This window comes from Centruroides sculpturatus, unplaced genomic scaffold (assembly GCF_000671375.1).
Source record: "Centruroides sculpturatus isolate CEXI.00-Female unplaced genomic scaffold, Cexi_2.0 scaffold1387, whole genome shotgun sequence".
Lineage (NCBI taxonomy): Eukaryota > Metazoa > Arthropoda > Arachnida > Scorpiones > Buthidae > Centruroides > Centruroides sculpturatus.
In genome coordinates, this window is record NW_019385651.1 from 35,377 (window position 1) to 62,589 (window position 27,213).

Genomic DNA, 27,213 nt, shown 5'->3' on the forward strand with positions numbered 1-27,213 from the left:
AAACCACTTTCTAAATTTGGGATATTCCAGAATGTAATTACTGAACAAGCATTTTCTGTAAAAGGATAGAAAGAAGAGAGAAAATGTGATAATATGAAAAGGACCAAGAAGAACAGGATGGAGTCAAGAAGTAATAGACTGAAGAGTGTTCAACTCGCTTTACGCTTGTTTTACGACCCACTCTGGCATAAAATATCATGGTCACATGATTAAAAGTAATTACAGCAAGAGTTTTTATGCTAGTGGAGTCTCGGCCTTAGACACTTCACTACATATACACAACATATTAGTAAACACCAAACATATTTGTTACATTTAGATGTTATTTATTGAATCGTTAATTTATATTTGTTAAACTTACTGTATTCCATTATTTTGTATTTAATTTATTCCATAATGCTTGTAGTGATGTTCTGTATTCAAACATGATGATGACTATTAATGTAGCTGGAAACATTTGTTTATTAAAAACTAATGCCAACTTTTAAAGATTTTATTCATTTATTTATTTTGATCTTATCCAGTTACTTACATTTTATTTAGATATAATAATAATGTTATCAAAAACAAAAGTAACAAACTCACATTTGTAATCTCAAAAAGATTCTAATATTTAAAATAAACAATATAAAAACTTACTTATTTTGTAAATTCTCATTATCTTGCTGTAACTGTGCAAATTCATTCTTAACTGAACGTTCACCAACAGTAAGGTTATGTATTTGTACTCTCAGTTCTTGTTCACATTGCCGACTTGCTTGTAAATCTGCCTTAAGTCGTTTAATATCGGATTCCAACCTTAAAATAGATAATTAAAATTCAGTTTGAATTTTGGTAACAAATAACGTGGTAACAAAAATGAATTCTTATTACCATTTATTTTCAATTTGAAAACTCTGCTTTATATACAGAAAATTCTTGACAACAAAATTAGAGATGCATTATCTATTAATTAATTATTACACAAATATGTTACAATATACACTTGTTAATCCTTAATGATCCAGCATCTCAATTATGTTTGTCTGTTATTCATATTTTTTAAATATACACAGTGAACTTGTAACATTAATTTTAACTAGGATCACATTTGTTGTTTTCAATGCCTATAAATTGAGCTGAGTATCCAAAGCCCCAGCTTAAGTCTATGGCAGAGTTGTCCCATGCCCTCAAGGACACAATCTACTCAGGATTCCAAACATCTTACAACATTCTCCAATTTGAACTTAATGTCCATACTAAATTTGGTCAAGATCGGTCAAGCCATTTTAGATAAGTTTATTTAAATCCAATGACATTTTTGGGTAAAGAAGTGAGCATTATTTGCTCAGCTCAATAAAAATCAAACTTACAATTACTGTATCATTGTACATAATTTCACAAAATAATACAGCTCCAAAAGGAATAAGTACTAAAGGTAACAGGTCACATCATTCATTGTCTTTCGGTCTATATACCCCCAGTAATTTGGCATTTCTCTGTGCAAGGAACAGCCAGATTAGAAGCAGCATAGTGTATTTATAATATAGTAATTTTCTGATAATATTTTCTATTAATTAACATAAAATTTCTTCTCCAATGACTATACATCATTTGAAGAGGTCAGTTCAAGAGAAATATGTCTACAAATAGCTGGTTTTTAACCAGCTGGTTTTTTGACCAGTTATTTTGTTCCCTGTGCATGCATTCCCATCTATTTGACAATAGAAATATATTGTCAAATAGATGGGAATTGTGGGCTGTCACAAACATTTAAAGTCAAATACTTTGTTGGCAGCAGTTTTTATTTTGCTGTATCTCAAAACATGGAACCATGGACTNTGTATGCATGTATTGTGAGTCTTGCGATCTTTATTTCCGATCAGTTTACAGGCGTGTAAATGGTTGAAAACATTTATTGTGATTAAAGTTATTCCAAGCTCATCTCGTTCTCGGTACCAATAATTGTGGTGCGTAGTAATCTTCACCAAACAAGACTCTGGCAGCTATAGCACCATCACCAAGCAATCACCCTCTCGTACAGTAGATCATTGCTGACTATTGTAAAATGGTGCTTCAATAAACTGTCAGCAGTTGAATTAATTAATTTATTAATTAATTTAACTGCGTGATTAAGTTATTCCCTTTTCTCCCCTAAGCGAAGCAGATTTATTCTTATCTCTATTTATCAACCCCTAACATTGAACATAAGACTGTATAAAGTGTCCGATTTATATGGCGCATCTGAACTCGTCTGTCAGAAAATTGGCGCATTGTATGCAAAAGGTTGGCCACCCCTGGTTTAACCCAATTATAACAACATCGGATGTAACGACAACCCTAATATAATGTCAAATTTTTATCGGTCCCACGATTTTACTATACTAGATAATGTTAAAAAAACCCACTTGTAACGACATAAAACCCTGTTTTAACGTCATATTTGAAGCACTCTCAAGTTTACAAAGTTAGATTATAAATTTTATTTATCAAAGAAAATACTACGTGTTTCAGTCCTAGAGTCAGATTCCACTTCGTAGAATGATTGTGGGTGGTACTGTCACCACCTGATTCAGTAGGGTGAGATTTGCCACCCCTTTAAACGACGTGACAGTGGGTTAGTCTGCATAGCTCTCATACTTGTGTTGTAGTTTAGCATCAAATCAGGTAAAATGGCTAGCTTAAAAAGGAAAGCGTTAATGTTAGACTGAAAAGTAGAAATAATTAAAGCAGTTGAAAGTGGAAGAAAAAAGGCAGATGTATGTAAAGACTTTGGTTTAGCGAATTCTACAATGTACACAATAATAAAAAACAGAGAGAAAATTTTGAAAAGTTTTCAAGATGGCAAGGGACAAGTGAAAAAAATTAAGTTATGTGAAAAAGCCAATATTGATGACGCTCTAATTAAGTGGTTTAACCAATGCAGAAGTTCCAACTTACCACTAAATGGACCGATACTAATGGAAAAAGCAGAAGAATTGAGACGACTACTAGGCAATACTAACTATAAATGTTCTAATGGATGGCTAGACCATTTTAAACAAAGACATAACATAAGTTTTGGGAAAGTGTGTGGAGAAGCAAAAAGTGTAAATTTACTGGACGTTGAAAACTGATTAAGAGATGTGTGGCCTAAATTAAGGGGAGAATATGCAGATGAAGACATTTATAATACAGATAAAACCAGGATATTTTACAAACTTTTACCAGATAAAACATTTAAATTTAAAAACAAAAAGTGTATTGGTAGAAAACTTGCAAAAGATAGGATAACAGCTTTTGTTTGCACTAATATGACTGGTACAGACAGAAGAAAACTTCTTGTAATAGCAAAAGATAGGATAACAGCTTTTGTTTGCACTAATATGACTGGTACAGACAGAAGAAAACTTCTTGTAATAGGAAAATCAAAGAATTCAAGATGTTTTAAAAACATAAAAACACTACCAGTAAATTACAAAGCCAACAAAAAGTCATGTATGACGTCTGAGATTTTTTAAGAAGAAATTCGAAAATGGAATAGAGAACTTATTGGTAAACAAAAAAAAAAGTTTTACTCCTTGCCAATAATTGCCCAGCACATCCAATTTTAGAAAATTTAAAGAACATCAACCTTGTATTCCTTCCTCCGAATTGTACTAGCGTACTTCAACCAATGGATCAAGGAATTATAAGAAGCCTTAAATCTCACTTCAGAAAAATTCNAAATGGAAAATAATTATATCATTTGATTTCAAGATATTTTGTATACCTTAAAAATAATTAATTCTATCCCGGGATTTCCCGGGATCCCGGGAAACAGTTCACTTTTATCCCGGGATCCCAGGACAAGCAAAATACCGGGAAATGAGAAACCCTAGTGTTCAAAGTATGATGTCATAAATACAGCCAATAAAGATTATCTCATTTTTAAGAAAAAGTTACCTGAGAATCCTACGATACATATCATATCTAATGAACAGTATTTTGATATATTGATGGCGATTCATAAATCCTGTGGACATGGTGGTCATGACAAAATGGTATATGCTGTTAAAAACAGATTTTAAATACAAAAGAAACAATTGAAATATTTGTTGCTTTATGTCTTACTTGCAAAACCAAACAAATCTAAGAGAAGTATTGTGATCCAATCAATAATTTCTAACAATTTTATGGAAATGGAGAAATTGATTTAATTGATTTACAGTCATTACCAAAATAGAAAGTATATATGACTGTTAAACTATCAAAGTAATGCTACTAAATACTTATATCTTAGACCACTTCAAAGTGGGAAGTAGCTGTAATACTGTTAAATTTTTTCAATTTGGAACTCCATATATGCTAGAGTGACAATAACTGGGAGTTCACTGTAAAAATCCTCAAAAAATTTGTAAACATGTGGCCAGAATATAAAATTATGCATGGCAGTCCTCAACATCCACAAACAAAGCCAGTATGTCAAAAATATGTTTCAATCTTGGATGCACAGCAAAAATTCAACAAAATAATTAATTGGGTGCTATTTTGTGCAATATCAAAAAAATGCATCATATCATCAAGTCATTGGCAAATCACCTTATTGAGCCTTAATTAGTAGTTTACAAAGTTCTGATATTCCTGATATTATTCTTTCATCTATTGAAATTGATCAGGAGCTAAAAAACCTGCCAACAATAATCAAAAAGTCATAAAGAACATAGAAAACATTCAATATGATATTTCACAGCAAGCATCATACAGTTCTGATAATTTGATTAGTGAAAATACCTTTTCTAATACAGTAACAATAGAAAATAATGAAAATTTATCACCTGACTTAACCTGTCCAGTCTGTCAAAATGAAACCAGTGGAGCCTATCAGAGCAGTTCCTGCTTTAAACCTGTTTGTGCTATTTGCAGATCATCTGAAGGCAATGAAGGTTATGTATAAATGATGATCTGTTTTATATGCAAAAGCAAGCATAATATACAAAATAAAAAAGAAGTGTGCGAAGCACTTCAGAGAACATGGTTAATGACACCACTAATAAAATTTCCTTATTACACATTGCAAAAGTATTTTTCTTGGTGTACCAAATAAATCATGGTCCTTTAGGTACCAAAAATATTATAGGAAAAATATTTGACTTCAGAAATGGAGCTTACAAGGTAGAGACAAAATTCAGAATAATTAAAAATTGGTTCTGTCATTATGAATTACAAGAGTCGTCAAATGATTATGATGGCGTAATACTAGAAAGATCAATAAACTCTAAAGTTTGGCTTTTTTTTAGTAATTTCAATCACACAGGGTTACATTAATTGAATATGCAGACTTTATTATTGTATTCGGAAATGCATTTCGGATTCTATTAACTCCTCTTCAGTCCTTTTTTACAGATAGTATTCAATTATTTAACACACTGTTATTAAACCTAGGCAATTAAACTGGATATATTAAAAAACCTGTATATGGATAAAAGTACAATTGATAAAAAACTTATATAAAATTGGATTTTTTCAAATTAAACCCAATTTTATATCAGTTTATTTATTCTACTTATTTAAATTTTTAAATCTTATCAATTGTGCAAAAACTCAATGTGACACTAATATGTGCACATGTTTTAAAAAAGTTCTTTTGCAGATCTAAATGTCAGTCTAGTTTATCTTGCATTAATAAATAATAAATCTATTTGATATGTTTAGTATTATTTTGTAACTGTTGAAAAAATTTAGTGTTTTCTCATTTTTATAATTTAATTTTGTACTGTTTAGTACATTGATGTACAAAACTTAAGCAACAATGTAATTTTTAAGCAGACAGCCATGCAACTGGGCTTTTTGTGATCAGTACAATAAACACCCAGTTCAGTAGAAAGGTGATTTTTATGCAAATATAGGAAAAAGACATCACAAGTGATGTGAGGACACAAAAAAACACATGCAGTCAGTGTGCACAGTGCAAGACTACAATAAAAAGGACAAAAGGCACTATTAAAAACATTTGCTACAAATTCAAGTGAGTTTGTATGTGCAAGATTACTAGAAGAAACCATCAGGATGATTTTATGTGGTAGAATGATCAGTAAGCTTGAGAGGAATGTAGTATGATAATTGTAGCCCAAGAGTTTGGAATCAACAAAAGTGTCATTTCAGGAGCTTGGAGAGCCTTCCAAATCACAGATACAGCTGTAAGTTGTATCTGTGGTTTGGAAGGCTGGTGTGGTGGTCATGAAGAAAAACAATGCCAATGGATGGCTGATATATCATACTGTAAGTGAAAAGAGATCAATATCAGTCAGCAGGCAACATTGCTCAGCAGCTGCATATGGCAACAGGACAAAAAGTGTCACCATTTAATGTGACCAGATGCCTTCATAAAGGTGGCCTATTCGCCTTCCATCCTGAACACTGCATCCATTGACAGCTGCCCATCGGCAGGACCTTTAGACTGGTGTAAGGAACATAAAGACTGGACATCTCATCAATGGAGTCACTTCTTTACAGATGAGAGTCATTTTAGTATCAAAAGCGATTCTCAATGCCAGTTGATACGTCCTAGTAGACATTTATATATTAAATTGTATAATAAAGACACAAAGGCATATGAATCAATGCAATTTTCATTTATTATGCTGTATTTATTTATATTGTTCATTGTTTTCATGTTTTAATATAATATTAGGAAATTTAATTGTGTTATTTTTACCTTAAATTATATGTATTTGCTGTTTTAAGTTTATTGAAATGGATATTGTTTAAGGTCTGGGAGTAGATTATGGAATGTTATTTCTAATGGAAAAAAAATAATTCAGACTAAATGATTTGACTGATCTCATGGAATGAATTAAACTGAATTATATTTGAAGTATAAGGCATCACTGTATGTATATATGTTGCAGCCAGATTGTAAATTTAGCTGCTTTATAAAGCATCTAGCCATTTTACAATGAAGCTAATTAATGTTTAGCCGGATTGTCATAACATTGCCTTTTGCAATGCTGCTGGCTACATTTAGCCATATTTGTAAAGTGGCAGAAATTGCAGCCTCTTTACTAAAATGTGAATTATACACTAGGATTAGAGACAAAAATGTTAGGAAGTAGATAAAAAAACATACATTGTATAATCAAACTTATCTAAATATTAGTCATGTAACGAATATTCGGTTACTATTCGGTATTTGGCCTATTCGGCCTATTTTTCACTATTCGGCCGAATACCGAATACCTAAAAACAGGAGTAATAAATAACAAAAACACAATAAATTAATCATTGTGGTATTTAGATTTAATGTTATCGAGTTAGTGTTGTTTGTTTATATTTATTTATAACTTATAACATGCACAAAATAAAAAAGAAAATAATATTAGTCACATGTATTCACAATTTATAATTACAAAAATCAGCACACGTACACACCTATTCGTTCGAGAATCGTCGCACATCTGAGGGTCTGACCCTGCCTATCCTTCTTTCTAAGCACTCGTCTTTGCTCTTCCCTTTCTCTTACCTCTATCGCTCTAATCCATGTACGCCTGTGCATACATCATAATACGCGCTCACAATACTTTCGATTCGTCACTTTTTCATCGTAGAGTTCCCATTTTACAATTACGTGACTCAGCCTGGTGATAACGGAGAAAAGAGACAGATAGGACGTCGGTATAAGTCACAGTTATGATTTCACAGATTCGAGACAGCTTGGTAGCCCGAACGGCCCCAGGCTTTCGCCCGTGCACGCTAAGTGACTTTCATTACAAGCATTTAGCTTTCCGAAGTCTATGACGACAATTGTTTGGTATTGACGGGCGCGAATTTCGTGCCAATAAGCTGCCTCGACTTGTTCGATTATGTTATCAACTCAATTTCATATTTATTTTCACATTTTCACTTCGCGGTCCTTCTCTGTTCTTTTTCCGTTATTTACACGTGTAGGTCATTTCATTGTTATCCACATTTGATATCATCACTTATCACATACCGCCAAGACGCTCATGTCTGTCCGCTTCAACTGTCAAGAATTAACACGATTGGCAAAGCGTAGTGACAGCAGGCCAATAGAGAGCAGGATCCTTGCCATAATGCGGTTTGCGCGCCAATTTTCGTACGTACGTTAATCAAGCCAAATAGTTTGGCCGAATATTCGGTATTCGGCCTGAGGCCGAATATACTATTCGTTACAACACTACTAAATATATAAAATTACTTGTTCTGACTGACTAACTGATTCATCATCACCCAGAGCAAACCGCTGAACCTAAAGAGGTGAAATTTGGTACACGGGGTATGTCATGAAAATGCACACTAAGAAGGGATTTTTCAAAATTCCCCCGCGTGGGGGAGAGGGAGAGCATTAATTAATTATTTTAACCTTAAGCCCCAAACCAGAGATATCTCGGGCAAGTTACATAGCTTTACATAAAACGCGGTCCTTAAGGGTAGTTTTGAAATTTTTTTTTTTTTTTGAATTTTTGAANACATAAAATCAACATAATATAATAATAGTAATTAAAGATTATGTCAAAAATATATAAATCAGATGAATCATTGAAATATTTTTCTACCAAATGTGTTAATTAATAGGTGAACATATGAAGTTTGTTACTATAAATTAATTTCATTTAAAATTAATTTTTAGTCTACAGTTATCTAGAAATATATCAATAAAATTTTTATAAGCTTACTGTTAATCCAAAGACACTTGTTGATCCAGCCACTCTGTAAAACATTGCATCTGACCCTTTGGAATGAACATGCAACATAGCATTTAAACAAGCAAGAGAAGCTGGCCCACTAAAAAATATATAAATATATATTTTACGTAAGATATAAGAAAATATATACTTTATACTTATTATGTATTTTATAATGCATATACAGTGTCTTCCAAAAAGAAAATTACAGTTATTTAAAATTGTAGCAATGTTAATTGGGCCCAGTTATGCAAAAAGCTACCAGGTTTATTTGTTTATGGCAATGTGATATCTGGGCAATCTGCTAAGAGGGGATGTCTCCTTCAAAGAGAGTGAGTGATTCCCAAATGGGGATACATGTACTCCCAGGGGTATGTGCTTGGTAGTTTAGGAGTATGAAAAAAAAATTATTATATTGGATGTACTATAAGAATATTTGAATGCTGTGTTGAGGCCTTTGGCAACTTGCCAAAGGCCTCAACACAGCAAATTTGATGCTTAGTTTTAAATAAAAGATATAATTAAATTTTTATTATATTTATCTGTGTCCTTCCTTCAACATTTCGATTAAAAAACTTTTTACATGTTTTGTCCATGTAAACACATCAATATAATTAAACAAACGGATAGAATAAATAATAATATGGGAAGGGAGATCCACCAATCATGGAGAAGTATTATAGAAGGGGGAGGGAGGGAGACATATAAAAGAAGAGATCAGAATGAATTGGAGTGTAGATTAAGTGAAAGAGAACAATCTAAGATGTAAGTTGTTAATGTAAGTTTTAAAGAAAATAAATTTATAAATTTAATCTGATTAATTATGATGTATAAAAAATATGAATACGTATGAAATTATAAGGTTAATATAAATTACGAATATATTTGGAATTATGAAGGAGTTCGAAAATATTGAATTTGTAAAAATTTTGTTATTTTATTGTTGGGGAAATATTTTTATGTTTATTTTAATTTTTGTAATTGTAAAAAGAAATTTTTTAATTTGTTAATTGCAGAAAGTGTCTTTTGAATGCCTGCTGATGAGGGACAAACAAGTCCGAAACACAAGTTTAAAGGACTTCCAACCACTTAACGCTGCGTTGAATAATAACAATCCACGAAAAACCTTTGGAATTTAATAGTGACATAACACTCGTAAAAAAAAAGTTTTTCGTGGATTGTTACAAGTTTAAAGTGTATGTGTACAGATGAACTAAATAAAAAAATATTATTTCTAATCTGTAAGACTAAATTTCTGCATCCATAAATCCAGTATAAGTCCTGTTAATTAATTGATAAAGTACTAGTATATAAGATAAATATTAAATTAAGATATAGGCATAATAATAATAGGCCCAAAGGCATAATAATTGTGATTTACTCAGTTTAAATATGTTGAGGGTTGGTAGCCTTTTGCATAACTGGATCCAATTATCACCTGAAAAATATGCAATGTACCCCAATTGATAGAGTAAAAGTCCAAATATCATCTACCATCTGCACACAAACATCTTTTCGTCTATTGCTTCTAGGAATCACCATAAACTAAAATGACTTCTGCAACAGAGAAAGTATTTCATGATATAAGTTTGCAAAGTCAGAATCAGTCATCATTGTGCAATATGATTTTCATTGATTTTTTTGAGTTTCACAGACAATTTCAAAGTGATCCATCAAACAAGTCTTACTGCAAAATGATAACTATGCAGACTATTAAACACAAAATATCTTCTCTGTTACAGAGTTGCCATTTTTGTTTACAGCATTTCCTAGAGGCAGTAGACAAAAAAAAAAATGTTTGAAAGCAGATGATAGATGAAACTGGAACAGTTACTCTATTGATTGCTGTACAACATATACTTCTCAGGTAATAATTAATATAATTACAGTAATTTAAATGGTAGCATTCTTTCTGGAAGACCCTATATATTAAATAATAAAAATATGAAAAAGAACTTTATACTAGGAGTCACACTGCATAAACCAAAATTGCTACTTGACAATATTTTTATTATTAAAATGCCAATAAAAATATAATGCTGGCATAAAAACATTAGTCTGCTTATTTTGACATTAAGCATAAAATTGAATCACAATGCATGCTTCAGGAAAAACAGCAGAATGTATAGCTCCTGTATGATGAGAGGCCCTTGCACCACACACCTAGCAATGTCATGACATCATATGGCAAGTTTGGACAGAAAAGAAGGAAGTAATGTTGAGAACCAAAGGCAGTTTTCATGCAATATCATCCAGCATTTCTAGCTTGTGGATTTTTGGAGGGGTGACGACTTATTTCCACTTTGATCTCATTTTAGTAACTAATGCATAAAAATTTTGATATGACAGATTTTGTGAAATATGTTTAAGCATTGTGATGAAATGTGTTATTTGGAATTATTCATTAAAAAATTATTCAAAAATGATTCCTATTTCTATATGACAGCTTAACATATTCTTACTTTTGCTTTCCAGACTCCAAACTGATAAGTGATAAGGCTACAAGTGCCTACATTAATTAGTAAGCAAAACTAGTGGCAATAAATAATTTGAAGTGACAAAAAAAAATTTAAACTGGTGGCAATTTTTTAAATTTTCCAGAGAAATCCCTGTTTATATATATATATATAAAGTACATAAGATAAATATAACAATATTTTAAGAATTTAAGAAAATGTCTCAAAAGTAAAGTAATATATATAAATTAATGTACAATTTTTAGACTGAATTGACAAAAATTATTGTAAGTAATCCAGAAATACAAGAGTACAAAAGGATAAATTTCAGTTCATTCATTTTCAAGTAACACAAACTGCATATCCTCACTGTTGCTACCAAGTAATATACATTTTAAATATGTTATATTTATATCCTGGCAATATTTATTATACAGTGGGTGATCGGTTAATAACAGTTCGGACTGTGAAGAAATTGGACAACGAACACTTTCGTGAAAGATTTTTATGTTCAGACAACAAACACCTGAACCAACACAAGAAGCAATATAAAATAATGAATACCAATTGGTCTCCCTTGTCTCCGAGTGACAATTCAAAACCTTTCAGATCATGGGAGATGTCGACATCGACGCTCAACCTGATACCGATCGAATAGTAATCCTCTGAACTTTGAAACTCCAGCCTTTTGTTTACTTTTCTGATAGAAAGAACTTTTTATAGACTTTGAAGGACTGTTGGGCACTTGTTAAGTTTTGCATTGGTTTTTATTTTCGAAAAGTGAGAGTTTAACATCCCATCAGATATTCACCAAATTTTTACACCATTTTTACACCGTTTTACACCAAATTCCGAATTTAATTCAGGCTCATATTTACATAATTTTTTGCGCGTTTTTTTGTGAATAATAGTTGATTTCTGTTCCCTGAACTTTTGTCAGTGCTTTTCTAAACTTTTTATTTAAAAAAGAAACTTATAATATTATGGAGTCTAAAAAAACAGTTTGTCAATAACTCAGAAACCAAGCAAGTGATAATAGCCAAGGTAGAGAGTGGACAGAAAAAAGATGTCTGATGTTGTCAGGCAGTGTGGCTTGAACAGCTCTACAGTAGGCACAATCTTAGCTAAGAAAAAATAATCGCAAAGACTCAAGCAGCTAAAGGTGTAATGAAAATCGCATCTGAGAAACAAAGATGTACCATCCATGAAAAAATGGATAGATTGCTTTAATTTAGATAATAGAAAGGGAAATGAAAAGCAATGTAACTAGTATGACTTTCATTTAAAAGCTAGAGAAATTTTTTGATAATTGAAGAAATAAATTCCACATTCGTCATATGAGGAGATACAATTCAAGGTGTTTTGAAGCATGCCGGTTCTCCTCAACAATGACATTAAAACGTTTTGGAAAGAAAAATTTGATATTCTTGAAGCTGTCTGACTTGGTCAAAAGACGTGGTCAGAAGTCATTCAATGACAGTTGAATTCTGATTGGCAAAAGTTCCTTCCTGCATTCAGGGAGACGGAAATGATGTCCCTGAAATTATGGATGAAAGTGTGACAACTGCTAGAGATTTTGAACTGGAGGTGAATGAAGATGACATTGAAGAGCTCATAATGGAACCTGAAACTGATCTGATGTCACAAGAACCCCAAGAACTCTTGAATGAAGTACCAAGAATCTCAGCAAGATGTGTTTTCTTATGAAAAAGCAAAAGACAAAAGAGGACCAATGCTAACATCTGCTATTAAAGATCTTTTGAAGAAGTGAGATGATGTCAGAATAATGGTCTTAGAATGGCATTCAAACTAGGTTGAGGTTAATAGGCTTGGAGATCTCTACAATGATAATACTATTAATTACTTCTGAAAATTACTGAAGAGAGAGAAGCAATCGACATTAAACAGATTCTTTGACCTTCACAAACAGAAAAAACATGACTGATAAAAATGCAAGACTGTGTATATATGTATTTTTATTATTACATATAAATAAACACAATAAGAAAGTATATAAATTTTTATTTATTTTTGGGGTCTCTAGAACGAATTAATCAAATTCCCATAAAAATCTATGGTAAATCAATAATCAGTTAACAAACAGTTCAGGTAGCAAACACAGTCTTGGAATGAATTATGGTCATTAACCGATCACCCACTGTAGTCTTTCCAAATAATCATCACATAAATAACCTTTGCTTTATTGCAGTAGCACATTACAAACGACAAATGTTTTCAAACAGCTTGACTGCCCTGCTTTAGATCAGTTACATACATGTTCCATTTAGAATGCTCTTTTTCTAGTTTTCTACATTCAAACTGAATTCAAAATTTAAATTATTTTTGAAATTTACACAATTTAAAATTACCAAATTAAACTTTAAAACAAATATATTCTACATGATTTTATTTTAATACCCCATCATTCAATTGAGTTATTATAATAAACTTTTTTCTTTGGATTATCATAAAATGCTTTCCAATCATTTGATAATGCATCTGTCTCTCTTATATTAATGCACTCTTTCTCCAATGATGTTTTAAATATCTTTAATAACTCAAAAATTTAGTTTCTTCTTTATTAAAACACTTCTTAATCAATGCTGCTTGGTCTAGTTTAGCTTTAATTCCAGGTTCCAAGGCTTATATAAAAAATGTTGTTTGTTTCCCTTTTTTCAATATCTAAATCTGTGTTTTTTAATCCTGAAGTTAAGAAANCGGCGGAAAGTATATATATAATTATAATAAAGTTACAATAAATTAAGTTAATATATAATTATATGTACAGTACCTAATTTATATATAATTTTTATATAATACTGTACAGACGATTGTAAACTCAATTTACCCGCCTAAATTCTCCGTAGCGTGGCGCTGGATGGCGGAAAGTAGTTCGCCTGCCCGATGACGTTTTACCAAATTATAGGAGTTTTTTTTTACCAGGTTTGTACGAATACCGTCAAATTTTTACACTGTCTTATAGGAATCGTAATTATAGGAACCCGTGTTATAGGGGGGTCTACTGTAGATGATACCTGGATTCACAACTACCCAAAACAAAAATTCAATCAAAACAGTGGATTGGAGAGGGCGAGCAGGTTCCAAAGAAGGTGAACACTATTCATTCAGTTGGCAAAATGACGGCATCAGATTTTTGGAATTTTGTTAAGTGATTATATTGTTACTAGCCAATACTATGAAACATTTTTGGAAAACTCAAAGCAGCAATCCAAGAAAAAGTACTGCTTTACTACAATAATGAGTCTGCTCATTCAAGTGCAGTTGTTCAACAAAAACCAGCAGACATTAAGTTTGAAATCCTTCTGCATCCATCATATTTGTCAGATTTGGCTCCCTCAGATTTCTACCTATTCTGAAACTCAAAACATTCCTAGCTGGAAAGAGATTTTGGTCCAATGAAGAGATACTCAAGGCCATAAACAGCTATTTTGAGGAATCAGATAAAATCTTATAGGAGGGAATCAAAAAGCTTGAGAAATGTTGAATCAACTACATTAAGATTTGAGGGAATTGTATTGAAAAATAAAGCATCACTTGGTAATCATTTATCTTGTTTTCATTGTCATTCCAAAAACTTTTCAATCCACCCTTGTATAGGTGCTGAGCAGCACCATAACACTTCTTACATATATTACTAAAAGTACGCAAAATGCAAAAACTCTGTATTGATATAGTAGTAGGGATGCTGCATTAAAAAATTACCAAGTTGAGATACCACTGTTAGAAAAAGGATAGAAAAATACTGTTAATACTATAAATAAGTTTAAATCAGGGGTTATGAACCTCTAGCCCCAAAGAATAGTTATCCAGCCTGTTTAGCTTGTTTTAACCAACATATTTAAAGTAGAGAGTTTGTTAAATTTTTAGAAATCTCTGCCAGAAGAGAAGGTTTCAAGAAGTTTGCATGGGAATATTTCATCGTTTTGCTTCTGCTTATTTTTTTGACCTTATCAAGTGACATTACAATTTTGAATGCTAGATTGAATTGAAGCTAGATTGGAAATCTGACATAGGCTGATGAAATATGCCAAAAACATTTGTGTTCTTAATAAATGTGTTTGCTGAAAATACAAGGTTGGTGGGTTGGTGGATGGTATTAAAATTTTCAGATTAAATATTGCTTAAGTATATACAGTAGAGCGTCGATTTTCCGAATCAATTGGGGACTGGGGTTGTCCGGATAACTGATATTTCGGATAACTGATTTACGTATGAAAAAATAGTTTAACGTATCCGATGTCGAAATTTTTATCCGTTGCATGTTGCTTNCAGCTTTTGTTTGCACTAATATGACTGGTACAGACAGAAGAAAACTTCTTGTAATAGCAAAAGATAGGATAACAGCTTTTGTTTGCACTAATATGACTGGTACAGACAGAAGAAAACTTCTTGTAATAGGAAAATCAAAGAATTCAAGATGTTTTAAAAACATAAAAACACTACCAGTAAATTACAAAGCCAACAAAAAGTCATGTATGACGTCTGAGATTTTTTAAGAAGAAATTCGAAAATGGAATAGAGAACTTATTGGTAAACAAAAAAAAAAGTTTTACTCCTTGCCAATAATTGCCCAGCACATCCAATTTTAGAAAATTTAAAGAACATCAACCTTGTATTCCTTCCTCCGAATTGTACTAGCGTACTTCAACCAATGGATCAAGGAATTATAACAAGCCTTAAATCTCATTTCAGAAAAATTATTTTTCAAAAAATTATAACAAATATGGGAGATAAAAATAAAATGGCAATTTCTTTATTAGATGCAGTTGATTTTTTGGAAAAATCTTGGTGTAAGGTTAGTTCGCTAATAATAGCAAACTGTTTTCGCCATGCAAAATCGTGTAATAATCAAACAGCTATTACATTTACGAAAGATGACAATAATGAGGATAATGACATTCCTCTATCAGAATTAGTTAAAACATTTCAGAGTTCAGAAAACAGCGAATTTTTGTCATCTGCTGCTACTAAATATAAGAGTGTAGATGAAAATTTAATAACATCTGAATTTTATACAGATGCAGATATTATTGAGCAAATTGAATGTTCAGACGAAAAAAATGTGAATGATGATGATGATGATGATGATGATAATGAAAAAGATGAAACATCAAACAGAGAAACTGCAGTGCCATCAACCAGGGAAGTGAGTAATGCAATAAGGTTATTGAAAATGTTTTACAGGTCTCATAAAACTTCATCAGAAATAATGAACAAAATCTAAGACTTAGAAAATGACATTGATAAACAATTTTTAGGTGAAAAACGCCTACAATCTAAAATAACTGACTTTTTTTAAGTGAATATTTTTATTGTTTCTTTTTAATTGGTATACATTAATTTAACCTAAAAGTGAAAGATATTGGACTTCATGATTGATAGATAAGCAAGAAACGAGAAAATTATCATCCAGACGTTAATAGCACCTGGATGATAATTTTCTCGTTTCTTGCTTAATTTAACTTTTTGTTGCCTTTTGATTACATTATTCTCAAAACTGAAAGTGCCACCATTATCGAAACTTCAAGACAAATAAAAATTTCTTATAAAAGGTAATTTTTGAAATTTTTAATTACATTGTTGTAAATTTAGACATAATAATGTAAATCAAGTTAATTTAAACATTTAGTTTGCACTTTTATACATATGATATTAAATTAAATGAATTTTATAACAGATTCTTAAACACACTTGATACTTTTATGGGACTGAAATTATGACCTTGCAGATAACAACACTCGGTTATAACATCAAAAAATTGCCAGTCCCATGGATGACGTTATAAGCAGGTTAAACCATGTTTTCTATTTAAAGGATAAAGAAAGCATACTAGCTCAAAAATAAATAGAACACATACAGTACGGAATCAAACAATCAAAAAATCAAATCAAAAAAAGCTTTATTAAAAGAGTAGCATTGGTACAAATTATTGTCTGTCCAAGAGGGAGAACAACAAATAGATGTCCCTTAGTAAAGAACATCTATTTGTTTGATCTCCCTTAACTGCAATGGTTGCTTGACGCAGTCTCTCCATACTCAAAATCAGATTATTATTAAACAGTTGTTGAGGTAAGAGTGCCCATTCCTCAATGAGCATATGTTTCAGTTGTTGGGTGTTCTCCAGCAAATATAATCATGCCAAAAGGTGTCTCCCCAAAGCATCCCACATGTGTTCTATGGGATTTAAATCAGGGGAGTATGCTGGCCAATCCATTCTAGTGATTTCTTCTAGAAGCTTCTCAACAGTACAAGTCTGATGTGTCCTGAGTTATCATCCATAAAAATGAAGTCTGCACCAAAGGCACCTCGGAACAGATGCATATGGGGATGAATCACTTGCTGACAATAGTAATCTCCAGTAACAGAAAATTTGGAGCTCAGTCTGCCCATTCATCATAATGCCTCCCCAAATGAACACACCAGGACCACCATAATGGTCTCTTTCTATGATGTTAGTGAGATAAAACCTACCTCTCTCTATATCAACTGGCATTGAGAATCACTTGTGATACTCAAATGACTCTCATCTGTAAAGATACGACTCCACTAATGAGATGTCCAGTCTTTGTGTTCTTGTTTTCTATAACAGGAAATAACAGAAGAAAAAGTAGTAGTATATTTGTGAAACTCTGGAAGTGGTCAAAATTCATGCACAAAAATTTTTTTTAAATTTTGTATAAAAAAAATTTTAATAATAATAATAATTAAATGTTGTAAAAAGAAACCGTCAAATAAGAAAAAAAAAGAGAAAACAAAAAATGAATATTTTATGTCCATAAAATGACATCTGTAGAAATTTCCAAGAAAGATGAACTTCACAAGTTAAAACAATAGATGAATTTAAGTCCTAAGATCAAACATCTTCGATAGGGGTCAAATTGTCAGTCAGTCTGGGTTCTGATCTTGTTACGTTTCATAACGAGTGAAAACCAATTGGAAAGCAGCGGTAAGTCAACATTGACCTATTGAAATTTTTGATCCAGGACCAAAAACAACTTATAAAAATCATGCAAAATCAAGGACGTGACACTCTCGGTTCTCTGTTCTTGGTTCGTAGTCTTCCCATCTTGGACATGTGTGCTTCCATAGAAATAGGAAAGAAATTTTCAAATATCGTAAAAACAAACCTCCTTTAGTGCGTCATCCTGTGCCACCCAAGTCTATAGGATCAGAATCGCTTGAAGTTATACCAAGTGCTCCAGGGCCTATGATTGCTTCGCTGTCTCCACAGAAAGGAAGGAAAAGAAAACTTGAACATTTGAACTTTATTTGGACTTAATCCTTGATTTCTGTGCGATGATACTCTGTTGTTCAAGGAAATTTTGTAAGAAATTCTTATTTTTATTAAATGGTGTAATGATGAGGAACCTGTCTCTGAGAGTTTTTTCCACTCCCACACGATAGTCGTGACCACGCGACAATCCTGATTAATGCAATCAGTTGGCTAACCTCACATATTAATTTGATTGCAATTGTAGACAAACTAAAACATATATAGGAGAAATGAAAAGAAATTTCCTTTATACAAATTAAAAATGCATATAAAGGAACATATTTAAGTCCATTAAAGGCAATTATGCAAATTCAACTGTAGCAGAACACTGCAATAAAGAAAGATGCAAAATAGATTTAAATACTGTTAAAATAAAGAAAAAAGAAAGTAATAATTTTAAAAGATAACTATATGAACATATTTACATAACAAGACAAAACAATAGAATCAATAATAACTTGGGAAGCGAAATCCACCAATCGTGTAACAGTATCATCGACAGGGGGAGCAACAGATGGAGAGATTTATAAAGGAAACGAATTTGGTGACATGATAATGGTACAAGCAAAGGAAAGATAAGATTATGTTTGTTGTTTGAAAATATGATACAAATTTTTATGTTGATCTTTTTAAATTCTGATCCACCAAAAACTCACCTAGTGGTTGTAAACCCGCAGATGATGGACCAAGAAGTCCAAAACACAAACATAGTGTGTACAGGTGAAACGGGTGAACAATAAAGATTGTTTTTTCTGAATAAGTTTCCTCAATTTGCAGAACCTGGACACCAGTACAATAATTCCTACTAATATGATATGTCCTAGTAGACATTTATATATTAAACTGAAAATTGCATTAACTGGTTGATACCATCAACTTCAGTATCATAAACATGGCTGCCAGATCTGTCATGTGTAGTGCTTTCATGTTTTACAATAACTTCCTTTTTCACCTCAATTGCTGATATTATAGCCTTCCTCTTAGGCTTCATTGCTTCCATACACTTTTTCTATGCCATCATTAATAAGTAAAGGTTACTTTGGGATGAATAGAAAGGTTTTGTATATTTTAACAGCTGTAGTTATTTAACATAGATGTGTAATTAAATTATAACAGTTCTGCAATTTAACATTATTGCTAATGTGAGATTGCAGAATAGCATATCAAGATTATTATGCTTTACAATTTTTGGAAAGGATATAATGTCATATAAGCAGTAAAAGAAATTTATAATGTGTATGGGAAAGATGCTCCTAAACTTTGAACATGGTTTAAAAAGTTCCAATCTGAAAATTTGAGCTAAAGGATTCAAAAAAGTATGGGAGAGCCAAAAGCAGTCAACAAAGAAAAATTGAAGAAAAATTGTTAAAATTGACAAATAGCATGCAATATATATAATCAAACACACCAAAAATAAAGCAAAAGAAAAAGCCCTGTAAATATACAAGCATAATATGAGAATGAGAGTAAGAGACAACTTAGGCACACAGCAAATTATGTTACATCTTTAATGCAGTTTTTCATTGGTGCACAGTTCAAACTCTAAGTTAAACTTCTGTCAAAATTCGTGTTCAAACTCTGAAGCATTCAAAGTACAAAGTACCACTGTATATATGTGGCCCTTAGTTAATATGCTTCTAGATAACACAATAAATTGTATTTAAAATGAAACTAAGTAAGACAAATTTTATACAACAAGGCATTTCTTCAGTATGATATAATTCTAAAAAAGTCATTAGCAGGTGTTACATGAACAGTAACTTAACTTTATCCTCATACTGTGGTTTCCAAGCTTATGTTGATCCATCTTGAATTAGTTATCATAACATAGAGCACAGAAATCCAATACACTCCTTTCCATAATGACTCAGGTGATGGAGAGAAAAATCCATTTGCAGCCTTCTTGATCATCAGAAAGCTTTATCAGAATCTAATGGGAGAACACTTTTAAAAACCCTAATCTTTTGAAATAATTATTGTTAACTGACTTAATCCTTCATTATCATTATCTTGAGTGGCAAATGCATAATAATGATCCTATAAAATCTGTGAAACCAGGTTGAAAGTAAAGCTCATTGCATCTAATTAAAGAAAACCTCTGTAAGTTATGGCATAAAAATACTGCAACCAGATCTGATAGTAAGACTCAACATGTGAATAAAGCGCACATTACACAGACTACAATTACATGAAGTTTTGGATGAGAGGAAGAGGGTTAAATGTGTTAGACTAGTCACTCGATGTAAAGTGATAAACACCTACATAAGATAACCTTTGTGAATATAAATCAAATACTATAATATAATATAATAGAAGGGTTAGAAGTACAAAATAATCTAATAATCTTAATCTTTGCTGTTATTTTTTGCCAGAGTAATGCTGGGCTCATCTGCTAGTACTCAATATTTTAAAATAAAACTTCAAAAGGACAAATAGAAGGCAATCAGCTCTTAAACAAGCTATTAAACATATATAGAATCCTTCTAGATTGTTTGGTAACTTATTGTCATCATTCTCTCTCATAAATCTAGGCAAAAAGATGCCAATAGCCAGGGTTATCATTTTGTGTGCACAGTAGTAGGTTTCTTTTTTAATCATTGTGCACGTGATGATACCATCGAGAAGCATGCGAGCTTTCCACATACTGTGGTGATCTTTGTTCATTTACTTTCAAAATTAAGCTTTGGTGGGTGTTTGGAAGACAAGTATAGTAGTAGGGTTTGCGTCCCGGGACGTCTTGTGTCTCGAAGTCCCGAACTTTTTCTAAATTTAATTGTCTCGGGTCCCGGGACATTTGGGTCAAGACTCGAGACACGCTTATCGAAATTGTATTTTCTAAATTTTATTTTCAAAAGGTTAGCCGAGCGACGCTTCTTTTGTTCACCCTCCTGTTTACAAATAAACAACACAGGTGGAGGTAATTTACAAGGCCGTGTGACTTTTAATCTTACTCTGTTAAATGTTTGTTAAAATTTTTGAACACTGATCACCACAGCTCACAGTCGCAAAATACGGACTTTTTTTACTTTGAATTTGAATAAAATTGCACTTATTGCTTTTGCGGAAGATCTGCATTATAGACTTTTTGAAAATATCCCTCGTATCCAAACGCCAGATTTGGAAATAATGGACGCCGAACCCAGTACCAGTAGCTCTACAGTACACAACGAACCCAATGAGTCGTTTCAAAGTCAAATAGAACAGGCAATCAAAAAAGTCGAAGAAAATGTACCCGAAATTTTTGCAAAAAGATCAAGAGCAGCATTAAAAAAGAAGTTCCAATTATTTGAAAAAACCGGAAAACGTACTGAAAGTTTGGAACTACTTTATAAAGCTTTAAACACAATAAAAACTGACATCTGTTGAAAACTCCTTGTCCGGGGGCATTATTACAAAAATCAGAAACAGATTGTTGGACAAACTGTAAATGCTCTGATGTTTTTCAATGCCTATTTTATTAATTAAATCAGAAAAGATGTCTAATTGCTAGTTCATTATATTATTTATATGACTAATGAAACTAGGTGATGATTAATAATGATTAGTATGATTACTAAGTTGGTTTTATAATTTTAAGATTTTACTGCCAAAAAACGAATCTATGATTATAAGAATTAAACATATGAACTGTTTAGACTTTAATTAACGTTTATAAATGTTAGGATTTGATTTTATGTTCAATAAATGTTGATTTTTACTAAAATTGCCTTTTTATTAACACATCTCGCCAAAAATGAACTCGATTCTAATTTTATTCCGAGAAGTCTCGAAGTCCCGGGACGTTCCAGGATTTTGATCGTGGGTTGTCTTGTGTCCCGGGACTTTGAGAATGTCGAGACTTCCCAAACCCTATATAGTAGTCACCACTGAACTTAGACCAGGTTGAAGTTAACATGTCATCCAATAAACAGGTTTAAAAAAAGTAGCTTTGATTCATTGCATCAATGTTTTACATAATTTAAAACAAATATACAATAATTTATCTTTATTTTTGCTAAATATCAACTTGATATCTTGCAAGTTTAACAAAATTTAGCCCATCAAACTTGAGTCACGGGCATCAAAAAACATAGACCACTACATCACCCATGTCAATGAATATAGACCAGCTGATAATTTGCATTTAAATAATGTTACAATTGCAGTATTTCTGAAACAACTGATTATTTTAGACTCACTTTAGCCTGCAGTAATCCTGTGAATAATATAAGGTGCTTTTTTAGTTTTGTTTACGAACCTTTGCATTTTGTCTATAATGACCAGCGGAAAAGCCGTTTCAGAAGATTTAAGGAATGCTATCATTGCTAAACAAAGTTGTGGCATGTCTGAGAGAGCTATTAAAAAAGAGCTAATGCTAAGCAAGACAACAGTGCACCAGATTATTGTTTATTACACTAACCATGTTCATGTTATACCTAACAAAGCTGCTTGACATCAGCAAAACACTTCAAAAGTTGATGATAGGAGTTTTAAAAGAATCATAAAAAACAACCGCCGTGCCACAGATATTGAATGTAACTATAATATGGAATGATACAACTAAAAAGAATGTATCTGTTTCAACAACATGCAGGAGACTGCAAGAAATGCATTTCCAGTTCTATGCAGCACGTGAAAAACCTTTGCTAACATCACATCAAAAGAAGAAACAGGTACAGTAAGCCAAAGAACATCTTTCCTGGTCTCAACAAAAGTGGCATAAAATTCTATGGTCTGATAAATCAAACTTTGAATTATTAGCAACAGACAAAACCAAACGTGTCATTTTATCTGCCAGTCAAGCTAATGAGTCATCGTTGTTATACTGCTCAGTGAAGTTTCCTGCCAGCTTCATGGTTGAAGATGTATGAGTGCCAGTAGTATGGATCAGTTGACATTTGTTGATGGAACACTTACTTCAGAGCAATACATTAACATTCTACAACAATATTTATTTCAGTCCATAACAAAGCTATATCCAAATAGAACCTGCATTTTCCAGCAGGATGGGGCCATATGTAGAAAAACAAAATAGTGGCTTGCAGAAAAAACATAGAAGTTCTTCCTGGCCATCCAACATACCTGATCTTTCACCAATTGAGAATGTATGGAATATTACAAAGAGATGTCTGCAAAAAACAACAGTTTGCAGTGCACACTTCCTTAAAGACAACTATGAAAGAGATCCAAAAGCAGAATTCTTAAATACACCTTCCAGAAGAAGCTTAAAGCTTGATGCTGTGCCATCTTTAAATCTAGCTCCTGTTAGATCTTTGGATGTCCAATGTACATCAGAGATAGTAGAGCAAATGCATGATAGAACAATAAGATATACACAGCGAGAGAATCGGAAACATGCTCTGAACAGACTGTCCCATCTTTCACCAAAAAAGAATAAAATTGACAAAGGTACCAAAACTAAACCTATGAAAGTCTTCTATGGAAGTGAAATTAGCAAAATCTGGATCTAGCAAATTCTAAAATTGATCACTTGAAAAAAGAAATATTTACTCAGTTGGCTCTTACTGAGAAAAACCAAAAATTAAATTATTAGAAAGTAAAAAACATGAAGAAGTAAACGAAAAAATAAATAATATTTTGAAAAAAATATTTACCAAAACATAAATAGATTGTCTTATAACACAAAAAAAGAAGCCACATTGGACAAAAGAAGATATAGCAAAAGCCCTGACCCTGCATTCATTGTCTAGGAAGTGTTATGTTTATATAAGAAAAAGCCTTGGAATCCCTTTACCTAAACTTTCTATTTTAAGGAGATGGGTTTCTTCATCTTTTCGGAGTAATACATAATGTTTTGCAATTAATGAAGATGAAATTTGAAAGTCTCATAGTAATAGAATCTCTCTGCATTCTGAGCTTTGATGAAAATGAATGTTGACTCCAGACTATGACCAACAGATGGACAAAGTTTTTGGATCTCACAGTCAAGTGCAGGTAGTAATGACTTGTGCTCTGTGTGGAAATTGAAAACAGCCTGTATATTATGACTTTGATACCACTATGACAGGTGAATTATTGAAAGAAATAATAACTAAAGTTTAGAGTGCAGGTTTTATAGTTGGTGTTGTGTGTGATCGAGGAAAAAATAATTCAAAAGTATGGAACTATCTCAAAGTTAACCACAAAAATACATGCTTTGAAAACCCTACACATCCTGGAAAGCACATATGGGTCTATTCAGATGTCCCACGCTTAATTAAACTTTTCAGGAATCATGTATTAGATCAGCGTTTCTCAAAGTGGGCGATAATGCCCCCTTGTGTGCAATGGAGGCTTTCAGGGGGCAGTAGAAGGCTTAGTGATTAAATATTAGTTTTATTTCTTCTCATTGAAACATTCTTTGATCTCAGAAATAGGATATGGGTCACACCCTATCTATCCTATCCATATAATAATACATGTTTAAAAATTATATTTGCAATAACTGTTCTTAAGATATGCAATAGATGGTAATGAAAAAAGGTAAATTAAAAATATAGGGGCACTAGATTTTTTTTAATCTCAAAGTGGGCGGTGGTCGAAATAAGTTTGAGAACCTGTGTATTAGACGAGGGCATTATCTTACCAGGAGGAAAACATGTGAATAAAGATGTTTTACTGAAAATATTATCCCTGGATAATGGGGAAATAAAGCTATGTCCAAAACTGACATGTGGATGTGCATGGAAGAGAACATGAAAGAGTTCATCTTGCTTACCAATTATTTTCTAATCATGTTGCTCAAGCAATATCTTTCCTTCTACCTAATGACCAGGAAATTTCTGATTTTGTTAAACTTGTAAATGATACTTTTGACATCCTCACAATTCAAGAGTCCCTAAAATTGATGATTGTCAAATTGCTAGTGCCTTTGGAATGCATACAGAAATCCAAGAACAAGTACTTTGCAAATTTTATTTTATTTGTAAGAATACGAGGTAGGAAAAATAACACATTTATTACCATTTCAGAAAGGCTTCCTCATGTCCATTCATTCGCTCCTCTGCTCGTAAACACAGACCTTGGTAAGAATTACAATATTAAATACATTTTAACTGCAAAATTTAATCAAGACTGTTTAGAAAATTTTTTTTCTCAGATTCGTGCATTAAAAAGAACATATGACCACCCCTCCCTGTTGAATTTAAGAATCATTTATGTCTTATGATCATGAATAGAAATGTTACTGACATAGACATAAATGATTCTTTTGGAAATAACATTTTTGAAGTACATTTCTTTTTGAAGTAACAGTTTTGCTGTTTATTGGAAACAATATTTTCCAACATTGAAGTAATATAAGAGCTTAATGTAATGTTACTGACATTACATTAAGCTCTTCATGTCCAGTAGCAGTTGACAAAGATGCTGATGAATACCTTTTCATCAGCATCTTTTCTCAAAGTTACATCACATCTTTTCACTGGATTAATTCCTAGTATGGAAGAAGCATTTAAGATGACTGAAGGGAACTTAAAGGTACAAGAAATTACTTTAGAAATTTATCCATCTTGTCTGTCAGTACCAATGGCTGAATGTTCTAAACAGGGACTGTGCTACTTAGCTGGTTACATTGCTTATCACTGCAAGAAAATTGATATTTCTCTTGGTCATAATAATGAAGAAATGAAGCTTTCTTCACTTGAATTGAGCAATGACTGAATAGAAAAGTTGTCTCAAGATGGCTTGATAATGCCGACAGATAGCTGGCTGAACACTGTAAAGCTATTGGAAGTAACATTTTTGCTGTTTATTGGAAACAATATTTTCCAAAGTGAGCAATGTCATTAAGGGCCTCTGCAAAATGTTATCAAAGAATTTTCTACATTTGCATCCCCAAGTAATAAAATTGTATATCAGAACAAGACTTTTTATAAGGATACATTATATAAATGCAGAAAACAAGATCAAAAGATCCACTAAACAACACCAAAAACAGGCAAGAAAGTGGCAAGCTTCATATGCTTGCACATCCAGACATTAAAAAATTTATAATTATATATTGATGCAATGTTTTACCAGTATAAATATGCAGATGTTATTTAATACCTAGCTCTACAGCTATTGTATCTATTGTAATACCTCCATTAATTAATTAATATTATATTAAATAAAAAAGCAATAGATTATTTTGTCACTTATGAAACATTTTTTTAAAACTTTAGTTTTGTTGAAGAAGCATATTTATAACAAGAAATTTCTAACAGTCTTTACATGAAAGTTCAGAATTGCGTTTCTGACATAAACAGCACATGCTACAAAGTGGTAATGAGTCAAGTTTCTCAATAGTGACATCATGCATAGTGGCATTCCCACTAAAGCAAGTTGTGTTACCTTATCTCTATATACCTTAGCCAATAGCATAAGTCCAAAATGATCCAATGAATTTATTCAAAATTTAAGATGTCAATAGTGCTCATCATGGACACTAAATTTCATCCAAATCAGTTCATTGGTCATGGTGATATTAAGGATCAAAGTTGGTACTGTAAACATATGGCAAAGATACAAATTTGAAACATTTTCAAATACAGCCAAACATGGTTATTTCGAATTCTACAAATTCCTCGAGTTTCCTATTAAATATAATGTAAAAATTACTTGTTTAATTTGAAGTTTTTTTTTCTAATTTTTGGATAATTCAAAGCTAGAATATCCTCATATTTCAGAAATTACTAGAATATCCATATCTAGTAATTTNAACATTTCAGACATTGTTTTAAATATTTTTATATATTTTGATTTTTTAACCAAATGTTCGAACAGTTTTAAATTCAAATTTGTTATTGCATATTGGTTCAATTATAGAATGATTGTAAACGTTCCAGAAAATTGATCAAAT

General features: G+C 31.9%; 2 protein-coding genes across 2 annotated transcripts in view; one reads left to right on the plus strand and one right to left on the minus strand.

Annotated features, from left to right (window-relative positions):
* LOC111640886 (putative Polycomb group protein ASXL2) overlaps window positions 1-27,213 on the minus strand; it is a 101,361-nt gene that overhangs the window by 17,052 nt on the left and 57,096 nt on the right. Inside the window, exon 3 of the mRNA XM_023386967.1 lies at window positions 8,634-8,742. Coding sequence (XP_023242735.1) covers window positions 8,634-8,742 — 109 coding nt within the window. The remainder of the gene's footprint in view (window positions 1-8,633; window positions 8,743-27,213) is intronic.
* Window positions 15,427-16,476, plus strand: LOC111640887 (tigger transposable element-derived protein 4-like). Its single transcript, XM_023386968.1, has one exon. It carries the CDS (start codon window positions 15,771-15,773, stop codon window positions 16,341-16,343), a length of 573 nt encoding a protein of 190 aa, XP_023242736.1. The 5' UTR covers window positions 15,427-15,770; the 3' UTR covers window positions 16,344-16,476.

What these genes read in the sequence shown, in the direction of transcription:
- LOC111640887 (XM_023386968.1), top strand. Translation starts at nt 15,771, where the DNA reads ATGGATCAAGGAATTATAACAAGCCTTAAATCTCATTTCAGAAAAATT.